Source organism: Buceros rhinoceros, unplaced genomic scaffold, assembly GCF_000710305.1.
Source record: "Buceros rhinoceros silvestris isolate BGI_N320 unplaced genomic scaffold, ASM71030v1 scaffold2748, whole genome shotgun sequence".
In the NCBI taxonomy this organism is placed as follows: Eukaryota; Metazoa; Chordata; class Aves; order Bucerotiformes; family Bucerotidae; genus Buceros; species Buceros rhinoceros.
The window spans coordinates 32,696-49,423 of NW_010426188.1; the positions used below are offsets into that span (position 1 = coordinate 32,696).

At 36.5% G+C, this 16,728-nt stretch overlaps 1 protein-coding gene across 1 annotated transcript in view; it reads left to right on the plus strand.

Annotated features, from left to right (window-relative positions):
• The window catches only part of LOC104498060 (WW domain-containing oxidoreductase-like), a 70,869-nt gene that overhangs the window by 13,686 nt on the left and 40,455 nt on the right, over positions 1 to 16,728 (plus strand). The window contains exon 2 of the mRNA XM_010141385.1: positions 16,147 to 16,235. Coding sequence (XP_010139687.1) covers positions 16,147 to 16,235 — 89 coding nt within the window. The remainder of the gene's footprint in view (positions 1 to 16,146; positions 16,236 to 16,728) is intronic.

Sequence of the window (16,728 nt, forward strand, 5' to 3'; positions counted from 1 at the left end):
GTGGCAGGTTGGCACACTTAGTTGTAAGTTGTGATGTCTTTTTAGGGTGCAGCAGAATTCTCGTGCTCATGAAGAAATGTTGCAGAAAGAGGCCAACCTCAGTGCTTAGGGTTAGTTCAGTTTAAAATACCAGCCCCCCATTTTGCATTACTGCGTCACCAAGCACTGCATTTCAGAACGTGGATCCTCAAAATCTTTCCTAAAATTCTGAAGCACGTAAACTTTTGCAAAATGTCCATGGTAACTGACATGCTTGGTTTTCCCAACTTCAGAATTTAGTTAGTCCTCATACTTCTGAATACGTAAACCTTACTCAGCTTCATGTTAGGTGTGCTTTGTTTATCTGAGCCGTACGTGGTGAATATTTTCAGATATCAACTACTGGATTAGGATGTTCTGGGAGATAATGTGGTTGTACCTCCTCCTCTTTTTAATCATAATGCTTAATGGGAGATGTGTATCTTTTTTTTTGTGCTTATAAAAGGATTTGAATTAGCATCCTCAGTTTTAGAGGTGAATGTTCAGAGCAGAAGGTAATTGTATCTGAAAGAACCTTCTCTGTTCCTTTGCCTAGTGTTTAAGTGGGCACTCAGCTGGAAACTGAAAAGACTATGCCATTCATTTGGGTTGTTCTAGGTTTTGCTTCTCTTTTTATGCAAGAAGCGTAAGAGTACAGCTGAAGTAGCTTAGATACCATGTAGGGATTTGGAAAGGAAATAATGGGTTTTGTGTCTGTCTTGTCATTTGCCAGGCGAGAGTGTACAGGCACTGAGTGCAGTTCAACCCTGTCCATTTGATCAGGGCCATGGATACGAGCTAAAAGCTCTGACAGAGATCATCAATTGCCTGATACATTTAAATTAATTTTGCATGGGCAAGATAGCTAAAAGGCTTTGTGGAAGAGTCTTAATACAAGGTGCTTGGCATCTGATGGACTGAGTATGGCACCTAACATGCCTGGGTTCTCTGGCCTGTCTGTTCTTCTGTCAAGTTTAAGGGCGTTTGCCCAGTTTTTAGTTCTATGTCATTACTCTCTTCAAATACAGTGGGATACACTGTCCAGAGGGCAGGCGGAGAATGTGTGTAATTAGTGCGTTTCACTAGGCTGCTCAGAAGACTCAGCCAGGTGTGGAGGAGATTGGATGATATTTATGAATGAATGTCATTATTTTGACAGGATGATAAATTAACTTTTCTAGCTTTGGAGCCTGAGTTAAAGTAGTTTCATGTGGTGTGGTCAGCACGGGGGCCTGCAGCCTGTGGCACCTCTGAAACATCATCGGGTAGCTTGGAAACAAACATCAGCAATCTGAAATGGAAAAATGACCTGCAGGTCCATTCAGGCCTTTACTCTGGCTGTCATCCTGCTGCTCTTGATACAATATTTAAATCTTAAATATGTTTACTTATTTAAAGCAAGTAATTTAACTCCTTAACTGCAAAAAACTGTTTTTAAAGGAAAGACAAAATTTTCAGTGTGACTTGGTTCCAGTTTTAGTGGAAACTGAGTACAGTAATAAACCTCTCAAAAGTTTACAGGGGTCAGCTATACCAGTGTGTTTACCTTTAAAATTGCAAACTCAAGCTTGCTAAATTACTGGATCAAGCTCAGGAAATTAGGAGCCAGATCAGTAACTTTTACAGTGCCGGGGTTTACTTGGTGGAACTTTATTTTTAGGTGTATAATCATGCTATTCTTCAGGAACAAAGAAAGAAAGTTAAAACTTAACACCGTTAGAAAATTATTGTACAGCTCTTTGTGGAGTTTGAGAAGCAGCTCAGGTTTGTCTTGTCTGTTTATGTTGGTTTGGTTTTGTCTTCCTGAGAGGTCCAGCACCATAGCATGAGGCATTTGACAAACTAAATTGAAACCAAATGCTTACATGTGCTAAAAGGCATCTAAATGGTTGGCTTACGTATACTCATTGCCTCACGTATACTCATTGCCTCATCTACTTCACTGATGGCATTTTTCATTGCTGGATAATTTCACTTACCGAATAATCCATGGAATAAGTTGATTATAGCAGTGAAGTTGTTTTTTTTTTTTAAAAGCCAAATTCAGTACTTTTGGAGCCTTTCATTTTGCTTTAACTTGTCTCTTCTGTCCTAAAATCTCTTACTTAATCAAAGTCTTATGAATATAAACCTTCTCTGCCTTGTCATCTTGGGGTATGCTTTCACAGGGCCTGTGAGAGTTAGCGAGTCGCGCCTCAAAGTGCTCTGTTGTACCTTGTGCAATGCGGTGTTCTTTAGCAGCTCAAATTTGCTGCTTAGATTAGAGAAGACAGAATGAAGTAAAAGAAAAAGACTCAAAAATCATGCTGAATGGTTTTGTGGGAGGGGATAACAGGGCTATTTTCGGTTAGCTTTGTCAGCCCTCTAGTTAAAAATAGAAATTAGCAGTGGTGGGCTTTTCAAACTACACGTACATGCGAAAAATAATCTAACTTCAAAGTTCAGAGCCATTGCGTATCATGGTCAGTTCTTTATAAGGTACATCATGGCTATGGAAATTTTACCTGAAAATAATGCAAGGACATAGGATTCTGTGAACTATTTAGCATAGTCTGTGGAGCACAGCGTAGGAACCACTGAGGTCGTATGAAAAACTGTATAGTCCTGAGTGCTTTTAGGCACTTTTTCAGGCAGTCCTGACTGCCTGAAAAGTTTACAGCTATTATACAAGTATAATATAGCTTATTTCCTCGAAAATTAACTTTCTTTTGTAATTTCTGTGGAATGTATGTGTTTGCGTTTTGACTCAGTCTTTTAAGGGACTTTTTGATGATTGCATTATTTAAGATGCTACTAATGTAAGCATCTCTGAAAAATGCGATAATTTTTTGGAAGTTACATCTAAATGGAACTTAATATATTTTGTTAAGACTGGGTTCAAGCTGCTTATATATTTATTACTGTAGATTTTTTACTTAAATTTATAACTCTGCAAATTTTGGTGTTTTTAAATTATCTCAAGACTTACTCTCTGTTTTGACTGTATGTACTGTCACTGACTGTGTCCTTATCTGCAGTTACCAAAGCAAGTACATTATAGGGTGAGACAATTGCTGTTAGAGACCCAGTGAATGTCTTGCATTTATTTCAAGACTTTTGGTCGTGATTCTTTAAGAAATAGATGTGATCATCTGTCTGCATTTGATTCAAAAACTTTCCAGAAACTTTGCCAAATTTATTCTTTTATCATTTTTTAGCTCCTGGGACAATTTAAAGTGACTGAATGGCTTTGAGCAGCCACCATAAGTGAGAAACACATTCCTCAAAAGTTCGTTATTTTTCCCCCTCCTCTTTGTCTTTTTCTGAGTGTAATACTTTGTCATAGTTAAATCTGAAATCCAGAGTATTATCATCTATAAGCAAAAACTTCTATTATAGAGAAGATAATCCATTATCTTATGATCTTGCAAGTCAGAACATTAGTATTATATTCAGAAAAGAATTTTATGCAGGTGAAAAAGCAAATTTCCCATCTACTAATGCAGAAACTTCCATGGCAAAAAATATATTTCAGTGTGTTTTGGGGTTTCTGTTTTACCTTCTAGACTAGCATTCATGTTATTAATTGTATGTCAATGATCCACAGAGGTCTAATCAAGATCACTACAATATTGTAGCGTACACTCACAGTCTGAGCATCAAAGAATGTGAAATTTATACTGGTAAAGAGGGAATAATGATCAGCAATCCGTAGATTTTAGCCAAAATCAAGTCGTCAGTCAGACCAGAGAAGGAGCCCTGTGTTTTTGTCCAGGCCACGATCTACTTGATCATTCTACCCTCAGATGGGTGAGAACCTCTCTCACTGCTGGAGGTGAGGAAACAGATCTTGCCACAAAAAGCAACAGCAAAAAATTTTGAAAATACTTTTCTTTTTCTTGTAAATTGAGATGTAAAACTTATGGAAATCACGTGTATGTATGGAAAGATGTTATTTTTATTCCATAAGAGTTACAGTTATTCCCATATACTGGCAACCTGCTCTTTATTCCTTAGCATCGTGCATTTTCTTAATTTTGTGATGTATTATATGGCTTTTTGGTGTAACTACCCTTTTAGGTGTTACTGAATAGAATTCACGTGTTTCCTTATAGAAGATTTGTTTCATAATTCATTAATTATTTACTATTACTTGACCTTACCGTACGTAAAAAATCCTATCCCATAACTGTAATCTCAATTCCATCTAGTGTGAAATCAATCACATTCCACATCTTTTATATTATTTAAAGTGTGAATGATGGCATTTTCTTGTGCATTTCTCCCGAGTTACTGCGAACTTTCCAACACGAGTGTGTGGGAAACACGCAGGCTGTCCCCTGCAGACCTGGGTGAACTCCTGATGGTATTGCAAACGCTGCAAACCTGTTTGCAAGGAATGAGCTGTTCCTTTTGGTGACTGGAACTGATGGCTGAATCTCAAAAAAGGCAGTCTGGTGCTCTTGGCAACTAGGAGTATTTTATAAAAATCTGTCTCCTAGAATTTTTTTTAATTCTGTGTAAACAAGTAAAGATAAGGATGTAGCTTTTAATTAGTACTTCCTTCCTGTCTTTATATCCTGATACCCAGATGGCTTGTGATAATGGTATTACAGAAGAAGTTTGATGTGTCCACTTTCCAGTGCTGGTGGGAACTCCTTGGCAATCGGATAACTGGAAGTTCACTTCTGATATTTGTGAACCTTGTACAGTGTGACTAAGGTGATGCATATCATGTTTATATTTACAGTTCAGAAACAACCCACAAATGTTGTGCGAAGTAGCCCACTGCATCCAAGAAAGTGATCAAGAAATCAGTAATACCCTTGAGATTTGGAGGATACATTTTTGTGAAAATCTGCAAGGGAAGTATTACCATAAATGAAACAGAGTTTTGAAATGATGTTTTAAACAGTAGAGGTATGTTTGTGGAACAAGTAACATTTGTACCTCAGCCTGCACAACCACAGAGAAGTAAGACTTTTGTCCTGGCCAAAACCATCTTTTATTATTAATTCCTCCTCCCTTTGCCTGCGTGCATGTCCATATTTTTTTGCTCTTCAAGATAGTTTATCAAGTAAATATGCTTTTTCTCCATTATTCTTTCAGTAGTTAAATACCAAAAGTTGTATGTTCTAAAACCTGTCCAGATTGCCATATTGCGCCTTGTGCAAACTCCTGACTCTGTTAGAAATGTATATAATCATATTAAGCAAAAGCCATTGCAGCTATTCATGTATACACTGCTTTGAAGATCAGATGTAATTGACAGTACTTAATTTTACTGAAATGACAAAAGCTTTTTAAATATAGGTTTTCCTGATACCCAGGCATAGTTGGGAAAAAACCTCTGGGTATATGTAATATTATACAAGGAAATAAAGTTATTTTTCTTGAAATACACAGTGCAGTATATAGATGGAGTTTGGGAAAAAATAGTAAAATGAAAAGTATAATGCTATTTTCCTAAGCCACATTTGCTAAATGCAGACTTCTGCAAGGTCAGCAGTTATACTGGAGTTGAGTAGAAATGGCTTCAGTGGCTTTAACTTTACCAGTGCCCTTGATGAGGTGCAGAGTTGTCAGTATTCTCGTAAAATTCCTCAGTGATGGCTTCTTCTGTTCCCTTTATTTCCTTAAGTGAACATCTGTCTAATTGTTCACCTCCATTGCTTTAGTGCTTTCCTCATGCTTTCTCTGTTTCCAGACAATAAACTTTATTTTCTTCATAAGAATTCAGTCTACGCAAGGGTATTAGGCAGCTTGTTTGCACCTTTTAATTTCTGGAAGTTTTCCAGAAGGGCTTTTTGCTGTAGTTCCAATGGGTTCATCAGTGAATCATGCAACATAATGCAGCATTGTGTTTGGGTTTTTATCCGTTACCTTCTGTTTATAAACATCTGCTTGGAAATTTTCTTTTTGAATTTTTTTAATATGTTTTACATTTTTGCATGTGGCATATGGGTAAGATATACAGTAGCTTCTATTTTTTCAGGTGTTCAGGTAGGTACAGCCAGTATTTACCTTGAAATTGGGGAAAAGCCTAAGCTGCTCCCTAGAAAAACAAAATTTTAAGGTAGAATAAGTGCCAGTTATTTAGCTATCAACAATATCTGTTAAACAGTAATAATTGAATGACTGCATCAAAATGTGGCGTTGACACTTGTGCTTGCAGAACTGCAGAAGGCATCTAAGAAGTCTTTCTGTCCAGTAGAGGGTATTACTCGCAAACTCAGCATGCTGCATCTCTTCGTGTTCACTTCTTTAAGTTTTGCTTTTATGAAGTATTTTTCTTTCCTTGCTTCCCCCTCTCTCTTGTCTGTAAAACATTTGTATCAGGCTTGCACACCTATTCTTCAGACAAATATTTCAAGTTAAAAGTGGGTTGTTAAGCTTTTCTTGCTGCTTTACTTGCGGTGGTGGCAGCACTTCCATGTTTTGTGTGAACAAATACCTGTAAGATTATAATTTTTAAGGCATATTCTCCATCCTCGTCACTGTGGTGTTCATTGCTGAGTTATATTTAGGAAGTAGGAGTTCTAGTAAGTGTAATGGTATGTGACCATCAGTTCTCCCACTATATTGCTGCATGAGACAGTTACTTTCTGGGGTACTTTTGTTATCTAGAGATCAGAATTTTAAAAGAAAATGCATGTATATTTAGTAAATGAAATTTTGTGTTGATGATGGTTAAAAATAAGACACTTGATTTTGGACTTCATTCACATTTACACTAAAGTAATTTCAAACTTTCTTGATTATTAGAACAACAGGGCATGGCCTTGTGACCCCTCCTGTCCATGCTGAATGGAATCAGCTTTATGCATCTATTCCATACATGGGCTGTACTTTGATCTCAGGTTTTAGGCAACCCTGGAATTACCTTATATTTTCATGATGTGTTTTGTTTAATATCTACGTTGCTGATTACAAGTAAAACAAAGTGATTCTTGAGATGGGCCACATTTTCACAGACATTTTAGTCCAGCCTTTGCATTTGTATGTTTCCTTTGTTGTACAATCTTTACTGCTTTAAAAAGCAAGTACAGAAAAACTTCCTCCTTTCTGATCACAAATCAGGTGGCATAAGGCAGCTTTCCCTATTCTAGCGCTGTTCAAATACACCTGACGTTTTCTTGTGCATGCAGAAAGACTTACTATTTTCTTCAAGTCTATATTATGTATATTGAGTGTATATTAAGAACTTGATCCTGCCAACCCTTATTTGTACAAGAAGTCTTTACTAGTCCTTTCATTTCCCTTTCTAAAATTACATACATAACAGTGTGACCATTTTCAATGTATCTCCTAGCTAGGCAACATGAACAGTTGTGGAAACAAAAGAATTTGTATCTTTTTTTTTTTTTTCCCCAGATACTGCTCTGTAAGATATCTGTATTATATTGTTTAAAGCTGGGGGATCATAACCATGAACTGCCAGTTAAAATGCCTGAAAGAGCTAATTGTTCAGTTCTTTCATTTCTTTGTTTGTCTCATATTTTTTCTACTTAGGTTGAAGCATCCTGCAATTATTCGTGATAAAAATGATGACTTTTAATCATATTGATATTTGTATTTGCGTAGTATCAAGAGCGGGGGGACGGTCTGTACCTGAAATCTCTTGGCAAGCTTTGATGTACTTCAGAATAGCTGCAATGCATTTGTAAACCTGCAGACGTCACTATTCTGCCAATTAATTGTGCTACCCTGAATGTTCATAGAGTGCTATGACCACATTTAAAATGTATGTTGCTTCCATCTAGCAATTATAGCACTTTGTTTTTAATCTAAACCAATTTAATCAGATTTATTTTATTATTATTACTTCATTTTCAACATTCCACTGAGAGAAATACTACGCTTTCCTTTAACTTGTATAAGCCATGCCCTAAGACTGTCTTTAATTATTAGTTATTGTTGTTTCAATACAGATTTATGTACTATTTATTTTGTGTCATACAACATACCATTTTTAAGCAGCATTTTTCAATCTGAACATAGCTTCCAGGAGGGCATGCTGCCCAGAACATCAGTGATCTCACAGTTATTACTTCGTGTCATATATAATCTTGTTTTTTCCTGCAACAAATAAATCTTTGGGCCTCCCTGCAAAAAACATTTGTGGTTACAGTATAATAAAAATAAACCATTTGTCGTGACTGCAGCTGACATTTATCAGCCTATTTGTGGTGCTCTTTCTCTCTCTGTATAATACGGAACATAATTTGTCACTTTGTAAATACATTCCAGCCTAAATCCCTGCCAGCATCTGTTAGTGTTTGAAGGATTAATGCACTGCACAGTGCATGTCTGCACTTTGAGGCAACAGCATAGCTTATGATTATGGATCATGAGAGAACAGGGAAAAAGGGTTCATTTTGTATTTACTTAAACATTGTTGCCCTTTTGACCATCATGCTTTTCTCCTCTTGTTTGTCATCTGTAGCAGGGATGCTAACTTTTCCTCTGTGTAAAAACCGTGTGTGAAATCCTGCTGTACGGTTAGTACAGCAGTGTATGTGTAGCTGTACACGTAAGGGAACACATCTTTAATTTTATGGATAATTAAAACCAATAATGCTGTATTGCAGTAGGTGTGTTACTGGTTTAGGGTGTTTAGGAACACTGGTTTTTGTGGTTTTTTTTTTTTTTTTTTCCCCCAGCCTCTGCCATTTCCAATAACCCATTCCCCTATTTGCCTCCTATTTGCATGTTTCTCAGCAACTCAGACTGAGTTTATTTAATCTTAAAAACTTAAATTGAGGAAGTTTTTAAAAGGAAACATCTACATTACATCTACATCACTGCTGTTTGCATGTCTCTGTTTTTGAAAATACATTCTGCTATCACTTCAAATCTTGCAGAATGAAAAGAATTGAAAGCATTTGAATAGGAGGCTCTCCAGAGTTGAGGTTCTGTTACATGTTCCCAGGCTCCTTCGATTATTCTGTAAACAAGAAGATATGTTTATTAGAATAGTAAACCGTATGCGTGTAATATATTGCCAAGATTATTTGAGATTCCCCAGGATAAATTCAAATGAGCTTCACAGGATGGGTGTTTGGAGATGGAAAGACATGATCTATATCCAGGGAAAGAAAAAAAAAATGTAGCTAAAAGTGGGCTCCCAAGTAAATACCCACAGTTCACGTACATTAAGAGCTAAACAAATTCCTATTGCCAAACCCTATGTTAGGTATTTTTTTTTTTAAATGCATGTAATTTCTTGTTATTGAAGCAGATGTGTATTGCCTGCAATGGCACCATGTGCATCCAGGAAATATCAGGGACATTTGGAGCTTACAAATTGAAGTATTCTGAAATTATAGTCTAGTAATTCAGTGCATGTGTTTTTTGTTCTCTCTGGTTAAGAGATAAATAATTTTTAAGATGTCCTTACGAGTCTGACTTCTCTCACTGTTTTATAAGCATGATGTAGGATTGCTGTGGCATAGCTGACTTCTCTGAAGGTACTAACTTCAGAAAAGTGCAGATATTTTTCGTTTATAATTATCTTCAGAAGATACAAAAGGCCAAATTTACAGAGATACTGATCTCAGTGTTAACTAATGTAAAGACAGTGAAATAACATTATTGCTTATTGAAGTGGTACTTATTACAGCAGATGTATAAAAAAAGATACTAAAACCTGAAAAATGAAGTCTGCACAAAGAAATGAATAAGTATATTTTGCATTTCTTTTTATGTATAGATATTTACTAACAGAAAGAGATACAATTTTAAAATTGAGGAATTTAAAATGACTACTGCATGGCCAAGAAAGCCCCTTCACGTCCAAGTTAAATATACAAACTATACTTAGAGATTTTAGTCACGTTGTTGTATTTGTGATCCTAAATTACAGATAAGTTACATTTTTGGAAGATGGAAGCATATTACTGTGAATCCTGATTTATTTAAATGTGAGGACTAAGTGCTGGGTTAGTGTATGGCATCCTCAGAAACTGAACCCTTTCATATCAGGTTGCCTTTATCACTCTTCCACATCTCTCATTTTCAGAATTTCAATGCTCATTTGTTACCTTGATATGTGATCTCTAGCTAAAGGAAGTTTCAGACTTCTCTATTGCTTTTATAATCCAGTTGAGCTCAATGGTAAATCTCCAGTTCAGATGTTTGTACTAAGCTATCGTGTGTGGGGAGCTGCCATTGCAACTCCAAGACGTTCATTTGAGTACAATCCTACAGCAGCTGGAGGGCTTCGGGTTTTTCTGAAGAGCTCTCTTACCACTGTAAGCTGTAGATGATGCTGAAAAGTTAAACGCTTTTCTCTGCCAAAAATCCATAAATGTTCTGGAGAAGGGATAGAAGACAATAAAAATAACAATTTTAAAAAATAAATTCTTCCTGATAAAATGTAGGTCCAAGGATAATCAGTAACAATTTGCAGGCCCATACTGACCCATTGGGTCTTTATATTTGTGCTGTCCAGTTGGCTTGGATGAAGGCAAGCCCTGCAGGAATTCCGTTTTGGTGAAGAACATGAACATCTAGTTACTTAAGCAGGAAGAAAGCTTTACCAAATCAGGTTTTGAGAGAGTACACAAACAGCATAAAAACGTATTTGACGGGATTGAACAAGATGAGTGGTGAAAAATTTACAACAGTAAATTGCAACCAAACTACAGGTAAAAGAAATACACTGGGAAATTGTGCAACCAAGTATTACTAAATAAATTTTCTTTCTAATGAAAGAAAGTCCTTTTAATCTCTGATTTTTGATGAATCCCAGTTAGTCCCAGCTATTTCCTTGTACATCACATAAATGGGTTATTAAAATTATTAATATTTAAGAAATTGGTTTGTGTCATACTCCTTATCTTGCATGAAGTTAGAGAAAACTTGGAAATACTGTAATAGAAATTGCTGATATTGGGGATGGAGGGGAGAAAACCTAGAAAATGTAGTGTGAAAATATTCCACCACGATGCCTTTTTATGAACTTTATTAAGATATATCAAATGTAGTGGAAGAACATATTATTAAAGCATCTAGAAGGTAAGTTGGAGGACTCTTAAAGCAGTTTGATTCATCTGTCCTGATTGGTTCCACGAGGAGTAGCTGCATGGCATTCAAAGCACACGACGAGGTGAAGCTGGCGTTACATAAATACAGTTTTGCATGAAGTACCAAAATGTTGACTACATTAGGGACAATAATACTTCCAGTCCTAACGCTGAGTGAAAGCCTTTTTCCCTATTACGTACCTCCATAAATAGTGCATGGCACTGGCGATTGACTGTCATAAGCGATGTGTCAAATTGTCAGATGTGCTTCTAAAACATCCTCTACTTTGTCCTCAGCATGGAAATATGGGTTTATTTGGGCATCGCTTTTCATGTGCTGAGTTTTGGTTATTTGTTTATGTATTTTAACATAATCCCAGACTTTCTAGTGGCTTTGCTGTCAATTTTTCTTTTCTTGAAGATTTGCTGTTTCTCACACTGCATGTAAGAACTATTTGCATTCCAAGATGTTGTCATGAAGATTTTTCTTTATCAAATTAAACTGCTTTTTACCAATTTATTGTATTTTCAGCTCCTCAAAGTCTGATATTATTGTCATTGTGCTATGTAGTCAGTTTTGAGTTAAGGGCTTTTAAATATCAAAGATAGATACATGATATGTTTTGAGAGTAAAATTTTCCATAAATTATCTAGTGTCCACTGTGATACATTTTAAGTAGGCCCTTACAAAACAACTTGTACTTACATAAGATACATGGGCTACAGCATATTTATTAAGACTCTTCAACTCAGTATGAAACTGGAGCAGTCAGAAGTAATGGTGTCTGCTGAAAGATTCTTTATCATATGAATTTACTTTTAGTCATCTATTATTTATTTCAGCTATTTTATATGCCATTATAATAAATATTATGACAGAGAAAGCTTTTATGCTTCAACTTATTGTACTGCTCTTCACTTCCTTGCAATCCTTCAGGAAAATGTAGCTATGCTTTACCTATATTTAACGTAAATCATCACTTACATTTGAATGAAAAATGCGCTATGAAAAAAGGCTCCTTCTTCGATACCAAGACACAAATGCACAATCATGTTTACCACGCAGGGTTCATTTTCAGACAGTTTTTAGCTGTAAAGTGAGTACCTTGCGTACAGTGAAATTGCTTGCTTTCTGGATGTTTTCGCTTTCCTATTAGCTTTTGGCTTCATAAGCCTTTTTCTAGTGTGAGTGCAAAATACAACCAATTGCACATAAGCATTTTTAATATTTTTGCTCCAATAGGGAGCAGTTTAAATAGAAAATGCAACAAACTGTTTTCAGGTGTTTAGAGTAATGAAACTTACCTGGAAATATTGGTAAAATGCTTTTAGGACTGGGCATAGAATCGTGAAATACAAGATAAAGTTTTTTCCTTGTGCTTTCCAAAGTGTTCCTGTGTTGTGTTTAAAAGAGGTCTGAGTCTAGTTGTGAAAGTGATTTTGAGCACAGCTGGGCAGTTTGACACAGGAATCTGCAGCGAGGGCACCAGCTCGTTCTGCACAGGCTCTCAACAGCACCGCGTAATAACGATCCTGTGATTTAGAAGTGGGCTCTAGAAATTGTTCTACACTCGTTCTGTTATTTAGTTTCCCCTTAAACGGTGTGATTGTAAATAAAGTAGTATATATAATTTTATAAAACTAGAAATAGTAGTATATGTAATTTTATAAATTCTGGGGTTTTCTGCCTTGGTGTGTTGATTTTACAATGTCAGTTTTAAGGCTGTCTTTTGTATTTGGGGAAGTGACAAGTCCCATTTAAGATTTCACAACATAAAATAAGGCATAATTCAGTGCTGAAAATACATGAAGTGAAATGGTGAGAGACATCAGCATAATACAATTATGATGCATTAGATCAGGATTTGCAACATACCATTAACAGTCAGTTCTGACTGTGGATTACTATTACTGTTATGATGCCTTTTAGCAAAAATGTGTTTTAGTTTTATTTTTTATTAAAAAACATGTTTTTCTTTTTCTATGAATAGCATGTTGTGTGCTACCCACGCTTAGAGGCAAAGAGGGAAACATTATAACATAGGTAGTACTGAGTTGCGGTGAGAAAACAAAAAGCTTCTCCTTGCTATTGATTGGAGACATACTTGCATTATTAAGAACATACCTTATAAGAACATTGCCGTATTAGTAGCTTTTTTTTTTAAAGAAATTGTGACATAGAAATAAGAGTGGGAAAATTGGGTATGAAAATGTTGTGATACTAAAGGCTTTCACATTCTCAAACTGTGGTAGGAATTCATGGTCTACAGAATAGCTCTGTGGAGTGAGAGGTGAGGAATCTCAGTCCACAACGCTGAATCTGGAGCGGAAAAGTTGGACAACTTGCCTACAATCCTGGGATGGAAACTGCTTCCTTCCCAGGTAGCGTTTGGAGAAAATACTCATGCTTGGCTTTTTTGCGTGCCTTCTGAAGCTGAGGTGGCAAGTTCTGATCTGTGTGTTTTGGATGTCACCTCCTCCGGTTTCTATGAGGAAACCATAGCAAGTGGATGTCTCTGCTCGGTTAGGTACCTTGTGTGTATATGAAGAAAGCAGACTGTTACCATCAGGTTTTACGAAGCAAAAGCAGGAAGCCAGTGGAAAAAAAAATTATGTTGACATTTGCCTTTGCTGAACTATTTGATGAAAAAAAAGTTACTAAAAGCATCCTTTTTTTCCTTATCCATTTTTCCTGTTTCAGGTAATTTTAGATATAGTTTCCTGAATTTCTTAACAAATATTTTCTTTGTCATCTTGTGTAACTGTAATTGTATCAAAGCTAAAAGAAAAGAGAGGTGAAGTAGCATTAAATTGTTTGAAATAAATTTTCTCACTGGCTGAAGAAAATGGAGTGTGAATAGAAAGGTGGTCTCACTTCATTGATGGAACTGGTCCAGAAGTACCATAATTATAGTTTACGTTTGCTATCTAACAGTTAACTGGTTATTGCTTTGAATAGTTTATGATTTTTAAATTTTTGATTTTTGCATTTTCAATATATTAATCCACAAATCCAGACCAACCTTAGTCTGTTTAATTTCTATTTCTGAGAGTATTTTGGAGGTGTCATATTTTTTTTCCTTTTGGACTTGAAATATGCAGACACCTCTCACGGATTCCTCCGTTTGTGGAATCAGTAGCAGCAGCCTAACAAAGCATTACCTGAGTGATATTGTGTGTCCTCAAGAGGACAGCAGCTAACAGCTTGTGCTGTCGTCTGATGAACTACCTGATTAGTCTTTCTCAAGACTAACCATCAAACAGATGAAAATACCCAGTGGGCCAAAATGAATTCCAGAATGATGTGCATCTTGCAAGGGTAAAAAACTCTTTGTAACAAAGTTTGGTTTAGCGTTTTCAGATGCCATCAACTGATACTGCCTGCGGCAACTGAACCTGTCAGAATTCGAGTTGTATTTATTTTGCTGTCATGGTGAGTTTGGCTGGAGTGGGGCAAAAGGAATTTGAGTGACATTCTGTTTAAACTCAACCTGTAAGGTAACTGTAGTGGGCGGAATGGGTGCTAGCAAAACAGAAGACAGATGTAGGGAGAAAAGTACCAGATGTAATGAAACACGGAGATCCCATTAATTGCTTGAACTCAGGAGAAAATGGGAGCACTCGCTTTCTGCTGTGACGACACACGTGCTGCTCCCTTTTTATTCCTCCAGAAATGCTCCTTGTACAACCTGTAATCACAGTAGATCCCCTGTTTCACCATGCTAGCAGAGCTTCTATTGCCTCTCCACTCAAACACTGCCTTCAGTTCCATGATGCCACTGTTACGTGCTCCATCGTTTTCTTACTCTTTCTTTTGGCAGTGCTGACGTCCGGGCTGAACCACGACCATTACATGGAGGTGTAGGTAGCACGTTGGAATTACATAAAGTGTTCCCTCTAATTTCTTTTTTCGCTGAATAAGCTCAGCAGAGTGGATTGAAAGTTGACAGGTTTAGGTTTGGGGAGAGTAGAGAGCTTTTGCCAGTGTTCTTTTATGCACCAGAGAGTTTATGTGCTGTTGAGCAGCAGTGAGTCTGAAAGTGAGGGTGAGCTCAGATACACATGTTCATAATTCCTGAGGGCATCTATGTGACTTACGATGGTCAGTATTTTGCAGAGGTTCATAGATGTCTTAAAGTGTATTTTGTGTGAAAGAACTAATGTCACGGTGCAGACACATACCAGCCATCAGCTGAAAGCTAGTGCAGAACTGTGGCTTGAAAGAACCACAGTCCACTTTGTTCTGCGATGACTTTCAATTTAGTGGTTGCAAAGAAAATAGACTTTTTTTTCATTCTGGTTTGAGATTTGGTACCAGCCATCAGCTGAAAGCTAGTGCAGAACTGTGGCTTGAAAGAACCACAGTCCACTTTGTTCTGCGATGACTTTCAATTTAGTGGTTGCAAAGAAAATAGACTTTTTTTTCATTCTGGTTTGAGATTTGGATTCTCAAATGATCTGAGAACAGGGATCTTGATGCTGAAAATGTTGAGAAGAGTTGGATTGTGGATTGAGTGGTTAGCACCAGGTAAACCCGTCATTCAGGGTGGCTGCATGACCTCTGCTAGGTGAAGAATTGGTTTTAACTACATATGCAATTTCTTTACAAGATTTTATGCACTGGTAAACTCTGATTGTATGAAAACTGTGTAGGCCGATCAGTTGTTTTCTATAATCATTTTAATACTGTCTTTTACATCACCATCAGTAGATTGTTTTGGATTAATAAGGGCAAGTTTACTGAGTATTTTTTTGTTGGTATGGTATGTAAAAAATATCATGCATTAAGAATGATGACTACTCTGTGTTTTATTTCAATGAGTTACATAAGTTTGACCAGCAAAATGGTAGAAGAAAGATACTATATTAACCTTAATGCTACCCATGTCGATCCGTTGTATGATACAAAGCTGTGTGGTACACAGCATATGTTTTTAGCAGAACCACAAAATTGCAGTGCTACTTTTGGCACTAAATGTTGTGCTTGTCCATTCTTTTTGATGATTTGTATTCATGTTAAACGAGGGAATCAGACAAGCTTCATAACACATTTACTGTAAGACGATACTGTGAACTAAACTTGCTGTTATTTATCTTTTTGTTATACTTTCTCTTGTTCCAGCATAAAGCCAAGGTAGAAGCAATGACCTTAGACCTTGCTTCTCTTCAGAGCGTGCAGCACTTTGCTGAAGCATTCAAATCCAAGAACATGTAAGTACACAGAAAATTGCTTATAATAATTTCTTGTTGTTTTAATGTCTTTTATGAGCTGAGCACAGCTGGCAGAATTCACTGTAGCTGAACTGGTCAGCAGCTACAGTTAGTGAATAATCTTTTCACAGGATTATTTTTTAACATATATGAAAGATCATTTGTTTTCATCTTAAAAAAAAAAAATTACAGATCTCTTTATTATTCCATGTGTAGCCCTAGCTTTAAAGGGAGCATCGATACCCATGTGGCTATTGAAAAAAGCTGAAGCTGAACTGTGTAAAAAAACAGCTCAGGCAACTTTCATCCATTTTGCAGTGGTTTGTAAGAGGTCAGGGATGAGCAATTAGGGTACTCCTCAACTTTCTTTCCTAACCTTCTCTCTATTTCTCTTCGTATTTTTAAAGTATAGAAAAAAAAATAGCCGTATGAGCCAGACAGCTCCATTTTCCAGGCCTGTATCTGGAACAGTCCATAATTAAACAAAAAAAAA